Source organism: Ursus maritimus, unplaced genomic scaffold, assembly GCF_017311325.1.
Source record: "Ursus maritimus isolate PB19 unplaced genomic scaffold, ASM1731132v1 scaffold_13, whole genome shotgun sequence".
NCBI lineage: Eukaryota > Metazoa > Chordata > Mammalia > Carnivora > Ursidae > Ursus > Ursus maritimus.
In genome coordinates, this window is record NW_024423675.1 from 17,717,654 (window position 1) to 17,738,058 (window position 20,405).

General features: G+C 37.4%; 1 protein-coding gene across 2 annotated transcripts in view; it reads right to left on the reverse strand.

The window, feature by feature from the left end:
* Positions 1 to 20,405, reverse strand: part of ATG5 (autophagy related 5) — a 129,424-nt gene that overhangs the window by 56,072 nt on the left and 52,947 nt on the right. For both annotated transcript variants that reach the window (XM_040627584.1, XM_008704989.2), the window contains one exon: positions 3,645 to 3,739. In XM_040627584.1, the coding sequence (XP_040483518.1) occupies positions 3,645 to 3,739 (95 nt within the window). The remainder of the gene's footprint in view (positions 1 to 3,644; positions 3,740 to 20,405) is intronic.

The following is a 20,405-nucleotide window of genomic DNA, read 5'->3' on the forward strand; positions in this document are numbered from 1 at the left end:
TTAAAAGTGTTTTGTTTTCTTAACTACTACTGTAGCACTATCCTTGTTAAAGTCACCATACATTTAAATCCAAGGAAAACTGCTAGCTTTTTCAGTTTGGGATTATTTAACTATAAAGTCTATTTTTAAGCTTTAACATTATATGATCTTTGGTGCTTCTTTTTTTTTTTTTTTTTTTTAATCTTTGGTGCTTTTAATACCCTATCAATTTAATACTTCAAATTAAGTAATTAGGAAGCACTCACAGTATATGAAAGACTGCTAAATCCTACTACATTAGTTTTTTTTTTTTTTTAATCCAGCCTTGTCTTCAAAGATATCACTAGCATTTCGAGGGTATTACTGCATCCAGAATGCAGGCTAGATCAAGAACTATCTAACTTGGGCAAAGCACCTGCATCTGCCTAGATTGAGAGATGACATTCAAACTGTCAACCCCAGGAAGAGAGGGGTCAAGCCACCTAAGCCAATCCCACTTGTCCCCACCCAACCTCCCCTTCCAAGCTTGGCCCTTACTGGGCTGCTGTTAAAAACCATTTCTGACTGGTTCAGTCAGTAGAGCATGCAACTCTTGACCTCAAGGTTTTGAGTTCAAGCCCCACACTGGGCATACAGTTTACTTTAAAACAAACAAACTTTTTTATTTTTGAAATCCACTCAGAAAACTTGAGGACTACTCTGAAATTCTATGATAACCTGTTATTGTTTTTCATAGGTACTTTAAGCACCAATATCCACGTCAATGATGGTGAAGAAGTAGACTCTCTATGGGATTTATAAACTACATGAAGAATCCTACTCACTGTAAGTATTAACTTAGTCCATAAAATCTGGCTCCATGTTGGCTTTTTCCTGTGGAATAACTAAAAAGCGTATCACTAGTGAATCTAGCTCTCTAAAGGTTTCTCTTACATAATGCCTAGGTGGTCAGTACAGAGGCACCTAATGTGAGATATTTCTTCTCTCATACAACTAGGTTTCCTGCCATCTTTCTTTCTCACATCATTTTATGCAACTCTACAGGATCCATTCTATTTGCCCACTGTCAAACAGAACAGTTTCCAAAACTGATGCACCACCTCTCTTTTCCGCAGATAGCTTTATTCCTCACTACCCAGAAAAGACTGATGCTTTCCCACGTGAGTAGGAACAATTTTTCCCCTCCTATTCCTTAAGAGTTCTCTGCAAACCTCTCATCTGCTAGGTTAACCTTACTGTTAATCCCGATCCCCAAACGCTTTGCTCCGTCAATTACTTTCTCTTCCATACAATAACCTAAAAGTCTTTTCAGTCCTGGCCTTCCCATTACTTCGTCCAATTCTTTATTATACTGTGGATGATCCATGGTTTATAATTCATTGTCTTTAGCTACTGCTGAATAACACTTTAGGAAGCAGCTTTATGAAAACTATATTTTTACTATAGGTAAGTTATAAAAAATATTGCCATACTCCTTATAAATGAAGCCATATGAAAAATTTCTTTCCTATGCAATGCCCAATAAAGTTTAGCTTTCCCTAATAACCTAGTAGGTTTCCTCCTGATGTATAATGAAAAAAAAAAATGTTATCACATTTCTTTTCCCTTGCACTGACTACAAGAACACTTGGGGTCAAATCCGCAGGTCAATTTTAATGACTGACTCACTCACTCATAGCTTATGTAATTTCATGCTGAGTTTCCATTTTTTATTTTCAGTGGTTTTGATTTTAAATTCTTTTCTATTTTATAAGTTCTTGTAAATTACCTCAGATTTTTCATGATATATGGCTTTGACTTTAAATTCTTTTGTTTTCTGATTATGTATTTGTGTAAATTGCCTCAGATTCTTCATAATACAAGATTATGTATAAATGAATAAGCTGTGGTATTTCCAAACCCACTGTATAGTATCTGTGGTTAACAAAGACTTGTGGAATTAGGGGCGCCTGGGTGGCACAGCGGTTAAGCGTCTGCCTTCGGCTCAGGGCGTGATCCCGGCGTTGTGGGATCGAGCCCCACATCCGGCTCCTCTACTGTGAGCCTGCTTCTTCCTCTCCCACTCCCCCTGCTTGTGTTCCCTCTCTCGCTGGCTGTCTCTATCTCTGTCAAATAAATAAATAAAATCTTAAAAAAAAAAAACAAAAAAACAAAAAAACAAAAAAAACAAAGACTTGTGGAATTAAAAAAAGGAAGCAGAGAAGTGTGGCTAACTAGATCATCTGGTCTTATTCCAACAGTAATTTTTTTCATTTTATTTCTACTGTACATATTATGAATCCATGATCTAAAAATAGTCTATCTACCTTTATGTTAATGAAATCAATGAAAAGAAACCTTATTTAAATCAGAAACACTTTTCATTCTTTGACTATACTGGGATTTTTGTTTACTTGCTTTCAATTAGACAATCTGTTTTCCTCTTTAATACAATTATGTGATTGATGCCTCCATAAAAGATTTTAAAAATTACTATAGAGTAACTATGAGTAAAGACTGTGGGATACTGAAAATGGGGCTACAAGGGGAATTTACGACACAACCTCTCTGAATTTGAATGGAAGTTCGGCTGGATTAGAGCCCATGTCTGTGATATTATGTTTCCAATTTCTATTCTCAACTGCTTTTTCGAGATAGTAGGTAACTTACTTTCTGGAATACCATTCACTCAACAAATATTTACAAAGTATTTGCAATATGCAAAGCACCTAGGAGTTTTAAAGTACTCTACAGAAACAAGAGTTTCTTTACCCCATGAGAGTGTGCTATAAGGAGAGCTCTACTTATCTATTTTGTTGTACAACACTAAAGACTCACCATTTAAAACAAATACATCAATTCTCATTTGTGGTAGCTACATTTTACAAAGTCACTGCAAACACTGAATTAGCAAATACTGAGCCACTGTTCCTGGGGGAAATACAGGGTTGGTTTACTGCGTCTCTGCTCACAAAATGTTCTTCAACTGACCAATACATAATCTCGTTTTATGGGTGTTTCTTTTTCTTTATTTTGAGAGAGAGAGAGAGAGAGCATGTGCACATGGCAGGGGAGGGAGAGAGAGAGAATCTCAAGCAGGCTCGATCTTACAACCCTGAGATCATGACCTGAGCTGATCAAGAGTCAGACGTTCAACCGACAGAGTCACCCAGGTGCCCCATATGTGCATTTCTTTTTAAAGATGGCACTTCAGCACTACTCTTGGGAGCCATTTTAAACAACAAAATCATCAATAAAAAGCACAAAAATGTGAAAAGCGTAGCACTAATCAGACAGGGAAAAGAAACTTGTTTATAGTAGGAGAACAGAAACAAAATGGTACTGCACTGCTGAAAATGTGCATGTTGAGTGAATCAAATTTTCTGTAGCTTTGCACATGTCCATGAGAGCGCTGCTGAGTACTGACTTTGGCTTACAAATAAATTTTAGAAAGCAAGCAAATGTGCAAATACAGAATCCGCAAGTAGTGAGGATCAACTGTATATGAGTCAAATATTTCAGGAGTCTCTGACTTGATTGTCACCAAAAGACAGAGCTCTGGAAAGCCCTAACAAATACCCTTCAGTTACTATGCAAATTTAAAGAGTTTTGAACTCCACTACTTCAAGAAGTAAGATGCCTGAGGCATTCACAAGTTGGTATTGTTAAAAAATGTTACTTCTTACCTGATATATTCTAAAAGGGATATAACGAAATCCATTTTCTTCTGCAGGGTATTCCATGAGTTTCCGGTTGATGGCCCAAAACTGGTCAAATCTGTCTATAATGATAAATTATGTTATTAAAAATGAACATTATAACTTAAAACCTCATATGAGGAAAGGAAAATTGTTAAACATCCTCTTAGAAGTTTCTGAAAAAGCTTCATTTACATATTTTTTTCTTAAACTTATCTTTCCGTCACTACACATAAAACAAAATATAAAATAAATTTTTCTACATTATTGCTTCCTCTTCCCAGATAGACATTTCATCTCATAAGAGAAACCCTAAAAAGATGACTACTTGTGTCATCAAGGCAAAAAACATCAGATAGGGATGAATGTCTAGATTCTCTATCCTATTCCTACTGTCTAAACTATAAAAGGACAGCTTCAAGTGATTTAAGTTTTAACCAGAACTTAAAGAAACAAAATCAAAACACCAAACACAATAAACATTAAACAGCAAAAAAGACAAAATTACAGGAAAGGGTTTGAAGGAAATGTGGAACTGACACTTAAGCAATAACTGTCAATTGTAGCTTAATCTCAGTGATTCAATAACTCCTTTTTAAGTTTTTCAGGTTCAATTTAAGAAAAACCACTTTACTGAGATACAATTCACATACTATAAAAGTCACCCTTTTATTTATTTATTTATTTTTAAATTCACCCTCTTAAAGTGTACAACTCAGTGTTTTTTAGTATATTCAGAGCTGAACAACCACTGGCAGTATCTAATTTCAGAACATTTTCATTCTCCTAAAAAGAAACCCACACCCATTAATAATTACCCCCCTTTTCCCCTTACCTCCTATCCCCCTAGAAATCACCGATCTTTATTCCAGACATTTCATATAAATGGAATAATACAGTATATGACTTTCGTATCTATTTTTTTTTCCTTAGCTTGTTTTTAAGGTCCATTCAAGTTTTAGCATGTCTCAGATTTCATTCATTTTTATGGCCAAATAATATTTCATTGTAGGAGATACATTTTTTTTTGTTTTGTTTACCCATTCATTAGTTCATGGAAATTTGGGTTGTTTCTACTTTTTGGCCATTATGAATAATGCTACTATAAACATTCACATATAACCGTTTGTGTTAGATGCGTATCTTCAATTTTCTTGGGTGTAAACCTAGGAGTGGAAATACTGATTTATATGATAACTGTTTAACTGCCATATGGTAACTATGTTTTCAGAAACTGCCAAACTGTTTTCCAAAGAGGCTGCATCACTTTACATTCCCACCAGCAATGTATGAGGGTTCCAATTTGTCCACATCCATGACTATGCTTGTTATTGCCCATCTTCTTTTTTTTTTTTAAAGATTTACTTATTTAAGGGGCGCCTGGGTGGCACAGTGGTTGGGCGTCTGCCTTCGGCTCAGGGCATGATCTGGCCGTTATGGGATCGAGCCCCACATCAGGCTCCTCCTCTGGGAGCCTGCTTCTTCCTCTCCCACTCCCCCTGCTTGTGTTCCCTCTCTCGCTGGCTGTCTCTCTCTCTGTCGAATAAATAAATAAAATCTTAAAAAAAAAAAAAAAAAGATTTACTTATTTAAGAGAGAGAGCGTGCATGAGTGGGTGGGGGGTGGCGGGGAGGGACAGAGAGAGAGGGAGAGAATCCTCAGGCAGACTCCTCACCAAGCGCAGAGACCAACGTGGGGCTTGATCCCAGGACCCCAAAGATCAAGACGTGAGCTGAAATCAAGAGTTGGCGGCTTCACCGACTGTGCCACCCAAGTGTCTCTCCACCCTTTTATTAGAGTCACACTAGAGGGTCTGAAATGTTACCTCCTTATGTATTTTTTAGAAAGATGTATTTATTTGAGAGCGAGCAAGCACATGAGAGTAGAGGGAGGAGCAGAGAATTTCCAGCAGACTCTGGGCTGAGCGTGGAGCCCCAGGTGAAGCTCGACTCAAGACCCTGAGATCATGACCTGAGCCAAAATCAAAAGTAGTTGGATGCCCAACTGACTGAACAACCTATGTGCCCCTCCCCTTATGGTTTTGACTTGCATTTCTCTAATAAGTAATTATGCTGATTTTTTTTCATTTGTTTATTGGCCATTTATGTTTATTTTGGACAAATGTCTATCAAATCCTTTGTGGGGTGTTAGTCTTTTTTACAGTTTAGTTGTAAGATCTTTTTTTTAATGTATTCTGGCTACAAGCTCCTTACTGATAAATCCATGCAAATATTTTTTCCCATTCTGTTGTTTTTTAAATAACTCCTTTTTGACTTACCTAGAATCCTACCTTAAAATTATTCTTTATACTCAGAAATTTATCTCAGAATCAAATCTCTGTAAAGCACATGAATAGCACCAGAATTTCAGATCAGCTTGGTATTGAAGCACCTTCTCTACTACCAGACACATCTCAATCCAAATTACTGCCAATGTGTTGATACTGTTTAGGTCATTATAATTATATAAATGAATAAAGTTTAGTTGTTTTTTCTTCCATCCCTGTCCTAGAAGACTGTGACAGTCTCTAGGCCTTCTCTATTCTCATTCTCAACTTTAGTCTGGGAGTTCATACTGTAATCAGAACTGGTAGGATAGGTAACTCAGAATCCAATTAGTCTCATGCAGTTTCACAGATGACAATGAAGGCACAGGTTGTTATGAGTTTCATGGAGAACTAAGACCAGACTCTCAGTCTTCTGATTCAAAGCACACAACCATTTCAACAGTTGCAACCACAAAACTGCATCTAAATGCTAAGAGTAGCCCTTTAACCACAGTCCTTTCATATATGAATCAATTATTCTTTGAATGCTTTTTAAAAAGTATCTATCATCAAGTATCAAGCAAGAAAGTGATAGCTAAATAAAATGATTCTTCATGATACCTGAAATTTTACTCACTGCTTCATCATCAAATCTTTAGCACTACCAAAGTGCATGTGTAACATACGCTCTTAAATCAAAGAATGAACAAAAGAATACTACATATGTAACCTTTTTTGGAAAACATTTTGGGTTCCAATCCTAGGTATGCAACTAAATAGCTAGGTGACTAGAAACAAATCAACTGAAAACTGACTAATTCACACTAAAGATGAAATAAAGATGTTCAATTAGTTTCGAATACCTGATCCAAAAACAAAACTTTATAATTATCTTTTATTAAAATAGCATTTGCTAAAAACCACAAGCAAGCCTTTATTACAAGAGAGATCTAGACTGTTTTTAACAGAGTGTTTTTTAAAACAATGGTTCTTAACCAGGAGAGATTTTTGCTCACCAGTGGGTCTGGAGACATTTTTGGCTGTCACAACTGTTTATGTGTGATACTAGTATCTAGTACATAGAGGCCAGGGATGCTGCCAAAATACCACAATGCACAGGACAGCTCCCCACAACCAAGATTTATCTGACCCAAAATGTCAGTAGGGCTGATGGAAGGAAAGCAAACACAAACAATAAAAAGTACAGAAAGGCAATTAGTCAAAAGTTGTTACATACCTATGTGGCAAAAAAATAAACTGGAAAAAGGAACATTAATGTGCCTAGTATCATTTAATAACTCTCAGCTTCAAATTGACCCTTTAATATATGCCCTGCCATAACAGACACAATTGAAGCGTTTCTTTTCTTTCTTCTTCTTCTTCTTCTTTTTTTTTTTTTGAGAGAGAGGGCGAGTGCACGTGCAGGTGCCCACACGTGTGAGCAGGAGGGGAGAAGGGGCAGAGGGAGAGAAAGAATCTTAAGCGGGCTCCACGCCTAGCATGGAGCCCAACGCAGGCTCAATTTCATGACCCTGAGATCATGGCCTGAACCAAAACCAAGAGTCAAATGCTTAACTGACTGAGCCACCCAGGCACCCCAAAGCATTTCCATTCTTACAACCACATTAAACTTTCTCAGTAGAGGGCTAAAAGGACACTGCAAGGAGAAAGAGGCTTCTGTTTGCATAGGCACACTGAAGACCCCTAGACCGTATCAGCCCCTGATTTCCTCTGGACACCCACGTGACTGGCTTCCCTGCCGCTTCCCTTTCAGCTGCCACTCCCTCTGCATGCCCAGGCCACTTGTTCCTAGTGGCCTGCGCTCCAGTTGTCCTGACTGCCCAGTGACTGCAGACCAGCTCCAGTCTGGGCAAAAGAGTGAATTTCTCCACTAATCCAGTGGATTGAACTATATCTTCTCCAAAAAGTTCTAAATCCAGCCCTGGCTAGAGGATCCATGTAAGTGTGACTTTCCACCCTTCGCCCTAGAGTACCATATGCAGTTTTCTTATAGTTACTCTTTTACCAGAGTTTAATAAATCTTCATATGAAACTTATCCTGTTTAACCCTCTGTGTGGTTTCTATCTCCTGACTGGACCCAGTCTGATACAACTATGTTTAAAAGGGATAAAGACATAATAAAGATATGTATTAATAGTAGCTTTCAATCTTCTTATAAAACTGTTATGTTCTTATATAAAATAGGCATTTCCTCAATAATACTAAAGACATTCCAACCAAGAATAATCTAGCTTTTGTAAGTCAATGTTATTAACAAGAAAGAAACAAATAGAAGGAACTAAAAGAAAATCAGTCCTGAGATTGTGTATAAACAATCATCTTTCACACTGAATTTTGTGGTATCAGTATCTCTTCTATCCCCTAGTCAATAACTAAAATAAAATTGGAGTTAGGATGCATTATTACCTTTCTACATATTGATGAATCAACATACTGACTTGTTACCAAGCAATACTTTGAATATAACTATGCTATTATTATAATTAAGTCATAAAAATTATTTATCAGTCATGAAAGCAATACCAACAAGTAAAAGAAGCTAAAAGAAGCATGATGGTCTTTAGCTGTTCGTCTTTTAAACTATAAGTAAATATACATTAATTTCAAGAACTTTCACATTAACTTAGTTCTAAATCTAAAACAAAACAACTAAGTAGGAGAAAATTAAAACTAATGGTCACTTAGTTTATTCAAAGAATTGGAGAAGGGAAGATAACTTACATCCTTCTTGCCAGAGCTATTAACAATATGACTGATAAGTTGGTTTCTGTTTTTTAAACTTAGCTTATTCATTTAGGAGGGCCTCAAAATTAAGAATCACACAATTGAAGGACTGCCTTATAGAAAGTGAATCTATTTTTTTAATAAAGGTATTAAAAATAGAATCCCTGAAGATCCTGGTGGCCACCAACTTATCTCTCTCATTGCTGAATTAAGCTTTTATGTTGGTCTTGGAAATTTTTTGAAATTCAGGAAAAAACATTTTTTAAAATCGAATATCTCCCTAAGAAGTTTAAGAAATAAAGTTTTCCATTCTTCATTCTTCATATGGAAAAAAACTTCAAAAAAAGGTGGCAATTTTAAACAATGTATCTGTTCTTCCACTTAAGTTTTATGAGTTAAGAACTCAAGGCAAAATAAATTTTAACATTCTAATGTCACAAATAATAAGTGTGTCTAAAAGCTACCCAGGAGACATGGAGGCCATTCAAGGGACTGCAGGGACTGCTGTTTAGCTTCAGTTTGGCAATGTGGCATTACTGGCTGGGACCCTCAAACTATAGGAAAGGGGCGGCCTCCACATGCACATTCTATCCACTTCCTAGTCTTTTAACATCTGTGATGTCAAATAGAACAGATTTACAGCACCCCAAATAAGCGTCAGCACATAAAACACAGACTTCAAGCTTTTCTGTGAGGAGAAAAGCAAATAGTTGGAAATCACAGCTTCAGAAAATTTTGCAGTATCAACGGTATTATTCAAATCAGTAGTACAATTGGCCTTGTAATATATGTTGTGTTTTGACAAGAGGCTTTCAAAATACATTAACAGAAAGTATAATCTAGTATAAAACTATTTGAATTAATTTCTTCATATGTAATATGGAAACATCTTTGTAAAGCAAAACAAAAAATGAATTACTTGGTAGGCTGCCAAACACAGGTGCATTAAATAGGTGACCTGTATCTTCAAACTCATTTGTCTTTTAAGTCAAGTCAAATTAAGAGAGTCCTAGGTGAAGAGGGTGTTCAGCTGAACCACGGCAGGTGCTTGCATGCTGCTCAACAAACTGCGGCCACAGGTTGCTACGAGCCCTTCTCTCTGAGGTTTAAAGTCACCGAGCTCTATCGGTGGGGAGGCCCTAACAGAAGCAAAGAAGCCTTGGGAAGGCTTCAGGGCCCCTGAGAATTCATCATGAAGACAGAAGGCAGGACCAGAGGGCTGGCCTCTGCATTAAGGCTGAGAGGAGTGCCAGTGATGGAGAAGGCTAATCCCTAATCCGGCACATAAACGCCCATCTTGGCAAGAGGACTGTACCCTAGGGAATTTGTTGTTTGAATGAATCGAAAGAGTAATAAAACCTGGATCTCAGGAAAATTTCCACCTGGGCTATCAATTGTCTCATAATAAACTCGGCGATGACATTTACTCCTTTGCCCTACAATAGAAGTGCTACCGTCTGGAAAACTGACATCAAGGAAAGGAATCAATATAAATACATATTTAGGGGGCAATTTATTCTCTCTGTATTCACTGCCACAACTTTTCATAAGCACTGCCAGCTCTCACTGAACCACTGTGACAGCCTAATTGGACTCTGTCCTTCCACTTGTATCCCCACTACAGAACATTCAGAATGGTCCTTTAAAAACGTAAATCAAATCATATCATTAATGAGTAATTTCCCACACATGTTTCTAATGGGCCATAAGGAATAATGCTTTATGATGTACTTTAACAATATCTAGAGTCGTTACTTAAAAATCCACCGCACTTTCTTACTGCCTGCAACAGGGGCATACTGCTCCCTGCCCAAACTGCATGTGAACAACCAAAACATCTTTCCCTCTCACCCCCTGGGAACACAGGTGGTCCTGAAGTCCTCTGAGATCTCACTGCCCATCAATCTGTCTACTTACTAAGCTACAAGTCATATGATTTTTCTTTTCTGTCCCTAGAAAACACCAAGCTTGTTCCCATATCATAGCTTGGAATCCTCGCTTTTCTTATCTTCACATAGCTGCCACTTTCTCATCACTTAAGTCGCAATAGAAGTACCACCACCTCCTCAGAGAAGATCCCCTCAACTCAAACTGAGGCATTGTTCTATATTCTATCTAGACATTTTTCGTTATTTGAAATTACCCAATTCACATGTCTAATTATTTCTTGCCTCTCTCCCCCAACTAAATATAGGTTCCATGAGGGCAAGGCCTTTGTCTTCAGTCCTAGAAAGTTCCTGGCACAAAGCAGATGCTCAATCAACGTTTAAGCGACTAAATAACGACATGACTGACTGATTTAGGGAAATGAGGAACAACAAAAAGAAGGAATCCCAAATGTAGCACAGCATGGTGGGAAAAGCAGACACTCTGGAGCCACACTGCCTGGGTTTACTTCCTAGCTTTGCCATTTAATAGCCGCCGGAGTTTGAGCAAGATACTTTTTTTTTTTTAAAGATTTTATTTATTTATTTGACAGAGATAGAGACAGCCAGCGAGAGAGGGAACACAAGCAGGGGGAGTGGGAGAGGAAGAAGCAGGCTCATAGCGGAAGAGCCTGATGTGGGGCTCGATCCCATAACGCCGGGATCACGTCCTGAGCCGAAGGCAGACGCTTAACCGCTGTGCCACCCAGGCGCCCCTGAGCAAGATACTTTTAAACTCTGTGTTACAATTTCCTATAAATGGAACTGCTTGTAAAATGAAGATATTAATAGTACATAAAGTCATTGGAAGAAATAAATTAGTTAATACATGCAAAATACACCAGAATCTGGCACAAAGTAAGTACTACATAAGCGATCTCTTAGGCTGCCTCAGAGACAACAAGGGAGGACACTGAGCTTCCAGATTCAGCAACAAGGTAAGTGAAATGTCAAAACCAGTATGGGAAAGTGGTTCTGCCAAAACCTCATCATCACAAGACTGCTGGAGCATTCAGTCTGGCTCAGGGCCACAGAGTTTGCACCACTCACGTTAAATTCTGTGTGAATGCTGCCTCCTGGAGTTATGCAACTGAGTGGCCTTTGTTAACCGGGTGGGAAGACAGAGCCATAATACAATCCAGCTGCAACACTTTATAATACCAAATTCCCTTCATGTCCCCTTTTGCTTCCTCCTACCATTTCAACTACCACATAAGCCCTATCTTCTCATGCTGTGGAAACAATTTAGTTACATTTACCTTCCATCAATTTCGATTGCATCAATCTCCAGAAATGGGGAAATGAAATGATGAAATGGTGGTGAGGGCAGGAATGGTGGTCCAAGAACACCTAGGTCAAAATCTGAGTCTTCAAGTCTTGGCAGGATAGTCTGAGTTCTACCTCTACTATCTTTAAGATCTAATAACAATTCCTTCTCAACCTCTCCCTCTCCTAACATGTCTTAAAATATTGCAACAGACGGGACAAGCGTGATGGGGAAAAAATGAGGTTTCTCGTTGATCTGAGAAGATAAGAGCCTCAGAACTGTTATACTTTACAGCGCAGGTCTATAAACAGAGCCAATAAAAACTGGCTACTTTATAAATGGTTAAAAAAACACTGCTGGAAACTTAAAGAAAACTAATCTTACTAGGAATTAGAAAAAGCAGACTGTAAATTTTAATTTCAACATCACAATAAGCCATAACTGCAAGTTATAACATCTCTAATGTATTCCAACAGTCAATTCCAGTAATTGACTTTAAGTAGACGGAATTCAATAACTGTATCCCAGCCAATTAAGAAAAGTTTATTTCAAATTTATTTTGAAATTGGGCCAATAAGTACAAAAAGGGCCTCAAAATTCAAAAATTTCATGATGCTTTAAAAAACTATTCCATGTGCTCATGTTAAAAATTAAAAAAAAAAAGAATGATCTTCAATTATAATTAAGTCTTCATTTAATCTAAAAGACAATCTTTAAAGTAGCTTGTTCCCCAAATAGAGATTTACAGAGCCCACAGTGGTGGGCCAAGACTAATTAACTAAATGCTTCCCTGTGTAAATCACCTATAGATTTATAACCAATAATCTGATTTATTACCTTTCAAAGCTACTGTAAATTGAGAAAATGTTTTCCTCTTAGACTAAACTACAGTTTATCACTTTCCTAAAGTCAGAGGGCCAGAAACAAATTCAACAAGTAATCAAGCTCATTTTCACTTCAGAGAGCACACCAGAATCCTAAGACAAAACAAAAATCTATTTTAATTTTTGAAAGACTGACAGAGGAAAAAAAAAATACTCCATTATATTTACTGTTACTTTGCAATACTTACTATGCAGGATATTCTGTCTTTATTCTAATACAAACCCTGCATGCTTTCGATGAGAAAATCCTATTAATACTCACTGACAAATAACAAAAGCTTATAAAAATGGGGGGGGGGCACCAGTGGTCAGCAGATACCAAGTGCAGTGCAACATTCCTCAGCTTTAGCTGCTCATTGGATCACCTGAGGGCTTTAAGAAAAGACAAACGTCAGGGACCCACTCCAGACCAATTATTTCAGATACCCTGGCAACTGTACTTTTTAGAAACTTCCAGATGATTCTAATATGTAGCCAGAGGTAATAACCCCCAGATGTAATGGAATACACAACCATTTTAGAATCAGAAATCTAAGTTCAAATCCTTGTCCCATCTCTTACTAGCTCTGTGAGCTCATTTTCTTGTTTTCAAAGTTGATAATGTTTATCTAATTCATGTAAGAAATTACTGAGATAACACATACAAAAACATCCAGGCCTAGGACATCACAAGACTTTAGTAAATGCAATATAATTCCAGATAAATTCTGTTCTATTTCAAATCCATCTAACCTCTCCATGGTAAGTACATGAAAAATACCCCTTTACAAAAAGTTCCCCATTTGCAAATGGTTCATACTATGAATCTCCAGTTTAATTTTAGGGAAAGAAGAGGAAAGAAAGGGTAAAACAGTTGACAGAAGGAATGGTGCACTCAAACAAGTTTCTACTCTGTAGGATCTGCATAGAGTTAAATCTATTAAACTATTTGCTCCGTTTTATGTACCTAATTGAGTACTGGGAGCTGTACAAAACTAAAAAATAAAACAAAATAAAACAAGTACACAATAGGTTCTTTCCTCCACTTAATATGTAGTTGGAGAAGCCAAACTGACATATGTAAAATTATCACAATTTCTAATAGGTCTGATTTGTCCTTTATCTTGCACTGGCAGTGTTAATGGTTCAAGCCCTCTCCGCCCCACCCCCATCTCTTCAAATGGCAGATAACCAAGTGACAGATGCTTAAGTAAAAAGCATGTTAGAGGTTAGGCTGGTAAAGAAGTGGTATTAAACAAAACAAAACAAAACACTGAAGTGAAGCTAGAGCGAAAAGTTGTGGGTTCTGATTATACTAAGACTTCAGAGGGGGGTTTTATTAGTAATAACATACTTGTACAGAATTTAGCTATTTTTAAAACCCTCTACAGGTTTCATATTATTTGGTTTCCACAGCAACTTACTGAATAGTTATCCTCATTTTACACAGGAGGAAATGGAGGTTCAAAGCAGGTAAATTATTTACCTGACATCATCGGGCCAGTAGACTCTCAGGGATATGATATCATATCATGGGAAACTTTCAGTTGTATTTCTATAAATAAAAACACTGCTTGCTTGGTAAAACTCCAAGCTGAGTCATTGACCTATAATGACCTATAATTAACAGGAACCTGGGAAACTATTAATGAATGGAAATGTTTATATTTTCGAAAACGCCACAGTTCTGGACTTCAGAATTCACAGTAGTGTCAAGTGTAACAATTTAACAAATCTTGTCTCCTTTCACAGCTGTAGATGACAAAACTGAACACTTAGCAGCGGGTGTTGCAAAAACAAATACTATTTGCTTCAACATGTTCATTCAAGGCACAATTTTTCAATGAGAACAAGGAGAAATGCACTGTGATAACCGACGGAAAACATCACTCGGTTGGGAACTACCTCCTAAAAGAAGACAAGGACAAGGATGACTGAAACTAGAATATGCATTCATAGTTCAATTTTTAGCCGAAAGAATTATTTAGATGGCATTTACTGCAAAATTAATTTACTATAACTCACTGCCAAAACAAGGTTGATTCTTAAAATTATATACATACCTCAAAAAATAGGGCCCACACAACACTTTATACATTTTATTATTTCCTATAATGAATTTATTTTGGACTAAATACTATTATTTTAAATGTATTCAGCAGCTTTTAGTGATAAGTCATATACACAATGTATCCTACAAGGTAAAAAATTTAATAAGGACTTCTACGAATCCTAAGGGTAAAATAGAGGATATTACTAATATCTGAAATTATTCTACTATTCTATTCTAGTGTTTCTCGACTAATTTATAAATCAAATGTCTAAATCCCACAGAGTATTCTTTTGAGTGTAATAACACCTAAAAATAAGTTCTTATAAAAATATTGGTGACAAAACTTCTAAATGTAAAACCTTTCCCCTTAACTCAGTAAGGTTATGGAATTGTCTTCTCTTCCTACTTCCTAGATATTAGATTTCCACTGACTGTCCCCTCTCTTCCACCTCTTATATTTTCAGTGGAAAAATATCAATACTTTTTATCTTACAAAAAATATGTAAAAGATGTTTTCATAGAGTTTTACAATCCTACATAAAAGTAATTTCACCTTAAAATACCTGGAAAGTCAATGCACGTTAATACCATAACACCTGTAGAAAAAAAATCCAAGTAGTATATTTATTTATTTATTTATTTTTTTTTTTTTTAAAGATTTTATTTATTTATTCGACAGAGATAGAGACAGCCAGCGAAAGAGGGAACACAAGCAGGGGGAGTGGGAGAGGAAGAAGCAGGCTCCTAGCGGAGGAGCCCGATGTGGGGCTCGATCCCATAACGCCGGGATCACGCCCTGAGCCGAAGGCAGACGCTTAACCGCTGTGCCACCCAGGCGCCCCCCAAGTAGTATATTTAAAACCAAACTAGCTTAAGAAAAAGAGCCACAGAATCTTGAAGTTTAGCTGTCAGTGTGGCTTACAGTAATTTAAAATGAAGTCTTTTTGGCTGAATCTTTTATGAAATTATCTCCGATTAAAAATGCTGTGTGGGATATTTTATTGATACCCTTCTACTGGGAAAGAAAGAAAGAAACCAGATGTCAAAAAAGGCGAGGAATCAAGGATAGCTTGGATCCTAAAGGGACCCTGTAGCAAGTAATGCTTCTTATGTAGAAAGCCACTTTGAAGATAATAATCAAGACTTGACTGAACATACTGTATTTTAGATAAAAAAATGTGTTTATTTTGCACTCATGTTTTTTTTTTTTTTAAAGATTTTATTTATTTATTCGACAGAGATAGAGACAGCCAGCGAGAGAGGGAACACAAGCAGGGGGAGTGGGAGAGGAAGAAGCAGGCTCACAGCGGAAGAGCCTGATGTGGGGCTCGATCCCAGATCGCCGGGATCACACCCTGAGCCGAAGGCAGACGCTTAACCGCTGTGCCACCCAGGTGCCCCTGCACTCATGTTTTTTATGAGTAATTTCTAGTTTTGGGGTTAAAATCTTGCAACTCTCTGACTGCTAATTAAAACACTGGCACAGTTTAATAATATTTAAATGTGATTTTCACATAAAAGAATTTCTGAATCTTTTACAGTTTCTAAAGCGATAAAGGAGAAGAGACATGCAATGAATAATAAGAAATTAGCACTGCTTTAGAGCCATATTCACTTCTTTGGTTCAAGAAAGAACTAAATCATTTAATACACAGAATTCTGACATCGAAAACTCCTTACCACAGCCACTACAAAACTAGTCTGCACAGGCAGAGACAGAGTAAACAGAATGTCATGGGGATGGGGGTAGGAGTGTGGGGAAGAAGGGGCTTGAAACTCTGAAATCTTCAATAAAGCAATTTGTAGGTCTTTGTTAAAAAGTACATGAAAAAGATATCTGGGAACAGGCAACACACTGTTTGGCATTAATTACAAATTGTTCAACTAAAATGTAAATATATGGCCATTCAGACCCAAAAAGATAAAGAAGGAATGAGTCAGAGACTAGGTCAAAGTAAATGAGAGGTAAGGGAGAAGGAAAGAAGTGCTAAGATATGCAGAACTACAACAGGTGCCCCACAGGGAGCTGGAAAGGCAGACCGAAGGAAGCAAAAGAGGGAAAAGGAAAAATATAGAAGACACATGTTAATTTATTTATTTATTTTTTAATATTTTATTTATTTATTTGACAGAGATAGACAGCCAGCGAGAGAGGGAACACAGCAGGGGAGTGGGAGGGAAAGAAGCAGGCTCCCAGCAGAGGAGCCCGACGTGGGACTCGATCCCGGAACGCCGGGATCATGCCCTGAGCCGAAGGCAGACGCTTAACGACTGCGCTAACCGACACATGTTACTTTAAAAACGTAAGCACTATTAGTCTCACTGAAATGACAGCATGCTATTGATTCACTTGTTATTTAATAGTCACTACAGCAAAAATAAAATCATTGCCATCCAGAAACAATTAGGGCTGAGTGTTACAATAAGAGGTTCACATGGCTAGATTTAAGATAAGAAGAGTTAACTGGTTAAAAGAACTCTATTTCATTTACATGCCAAATTCCTTTTGTTCCAAATACACCCTAAATGCTTCAGTAACAACCGAACATCCTAGTTCTCAAGGGTTGGGCTGGCAAAACAGATGAGAAACTTCATAAATGGGTTGGCCCAGGCGACAGACCTTCAAACTCATCTTGCAAGGCTGCTCTGACGACAATGATAATTCACGTAAAATGCCCACCACAGAAAACTGGGTATTCAGTAAGTGATCACTGCTATTCTCGAGGAGAAGCAGTATCACCCATTAACTCTGTATCACTTCTCTCTAGAGCAGTGGTTCTCAAATGGGTCAATTTTGCCCCTAGGGGGATATTTTGCAATGTCTGGAGATATTTTTTAATGTCATGATAGAGAGTGGGGAGTAGTGTGCTACTGGCATCTAGTGAGGGGGTAGAAAGACCAGGAATGCTGCCAAACACCCCACAATGCATAAGATAGCTCCCTCCTTGCCACTGCCCCAACACCAAAGAATTACCCACCCGAAAATACCTATACTGCTAACGTTGAGAAATCCTGCTCCAGAAAACGAGGTTTTCAAACTTTAGTGCATCACAGTCACCTGGAGGGCTTGTGGAACCATAGCTTGCTGGGACCTTTTGCTGGGAGCCCAGAGTTTCTGATTCAGTTGGTCTAGGGTACATTTCTAATCAGTTCCTAGGTCATGGGGATGCTTCTGACCCAACTGTCTACACTTTGAGAAATACAACTCTTAAGAAAAGTGATGAGGAGCTAGTGGACAAAACAAAAAAAAATATTAGGCAAGTTAAGTACCTCTGGGGTTTTCTGTTCTTTTAAATCATGAAATTCTTAAGTTTCAAAACAAAATATTCATTTAAAAAACAAAATAAACTACATATGCATATATACCTGCATGTGTATAATTTTCTTTTTTTTAAAGAGGAATTGTGCTATAAATTTAAATAGTAGTGAAAGGCCATGACTCCAACTGTGAAAATCATTTATGAGACAAGTGTTTGTTTGCCTTTCCTCTATATAGTGGAGGAAAAGCTTCTTAAACCTTCCCACACTTACTTTATAGGAAAAAAAATGACAGTATGTTAGGAGGTATAAATTTCAAGAAAGTTTTTTAACTGGATCAAATATAAATAAAAGATATGATAAAGCTGTCATTTTACTGTAGATGGTTTGAAATTAAAAGGAAAAGACAAACTAAATTTTTGTGTTCCTGTAACACTAAAAATTCCCTAAAAGCATTTTCAATTAGTAATCAGAATTTACATAATCAACCTAGTTATACAGATTTATATATATGTCAACTGTATCTCATATACAAAATATATTCCCTACCACTGGTGAATTCTGGGACATACAACCATTCACTGGCATTAATGGACTCTTTCCAATAAACTTATGTTAGGATAATGTGTAGCATATTATGAAATAACTGTCTAAATGTTTTCACCAAGTTTTATTATTCATGATGTTCACTGCCAAGTCTACCCAAAGAACTGTAAGAGGCTATGATCCAAATCATTACCAAATTTATTTATTCATTTAAATCATGTAACTTCATAAGCAATCTTTCTCCAGAAGTCTAACTAAGTATCTGTATAGCTTTATATTAAAACACAAATACATAAACTTTTCAGATTTCCATCATTATTTTTAATTACAGAAAGTAGAACACGGAGACTGATTTAAAAGACGTAATATAATAGAGTAAAATGCCTGTCTGTTCCACAGTAAAACTTAATTGAACGCTCAAGCAGGTTACAAATTTGCTTTAAGCAACTTTCTCACAAAGTTGTAGATTCTTGAATGCCACACACACAGCTTTACACTGAATTTATTCACCTTCCTGTATTGTAGGCAAAATAATGGAAATGACTAACTCAGCTGTTTGCAGAAAGGAAAACACACAATGGTTAGTGGATATAAAGAACTGCCAAACATCAGGAATATATGGAATTGCTCCATATTTCACTGCCTTGTATCACTGGGAACATTAACTGTCATATCCTTAAAGATGAAATAACAAAGATGGCACTTATGAAAGTAAACGAGTATGAAATCAGACACTGCAGCATTCAATTAGAATTTATTAACCCATCTCCATCTACTGACACACGCTCACAACACTTAACTCTAGCAATACCTAACGCAATGTATCTCTACATCAATGTCTCAGAGACAGCTCAAACTTTTAGCCTCAAAGCTGACCTTCTCAATGGCTTTGTCCCTCAACCCAAACCTATTCTCCATCTACTTATTTCATATCACAGTATAAAGAACCACTATCCATTTAGCTGTCCCAATTGGAATCCGGAAATGATTCTTTCCCTTTTTTTCACCCTGACAGCCAATCTAGTAATAGAGTCTGTCCATTCTACCTCCAGAACAAACCTCAAATCTACTTTACTGACTTTTCTCCATCTCTAACCATCATCACCCTAGAGGCCACCATCCTCTTATATCTGCATCTACTGCTGTGGCTTCTCCACCAATCTTGGCTCCATCTTTTCCATTCTCTGTTCAGAAGACAATGCTCTTACATCATTTTTGTATCTCATCGCTCTCCTGCTTAAAAATTTTCCAAAGGCTTCCCACTGCACTTCCCACTGAATTATTTTCATTGGCCTATTCAAGGCCCTACATCATCTAGCTCTTTCCCATCTCTCCAATCCCGTCTCATGTCACCCTTCCCTCTTGGTCACTATTTTCCAAGACACAGTGGCCTTCTTTCAGTTCCTTAAAACATACCAAACTCTTTGTTGCCTCATGTCCTTGAAACACGTTATTCCCTGAAATGATTGGTTCTCTCCCATCCTTAAGATTTCAGGGTAAATATCTCTTCAAAGAGGTCTTCCCTAACCATCTTAATATCAATAGGTCTAATTCCTCCTGGTATCTATTCTTAACACTTTGTTTATTGTTTTCAAAATAATGTAAAATCAACTGCCAAAAGGACCTTTGTGTCCCAAGAGACTTATGAAAAGAGCTAGATTAAAAAAAAAAAAGCGCCTGGGTGGCACAGCGGTTAAGCGTCTGCCTTCGGCTCAGGGCGTGATCGCGGAGTTCTGGGATCGAGCCCCACGTCAGGCTCTTCCTCTGTGAGCCTGCTTCTTCCTCTCCCACTCCCCCTGCTTGTGTTCCCTCTCTCGCTGGCTGT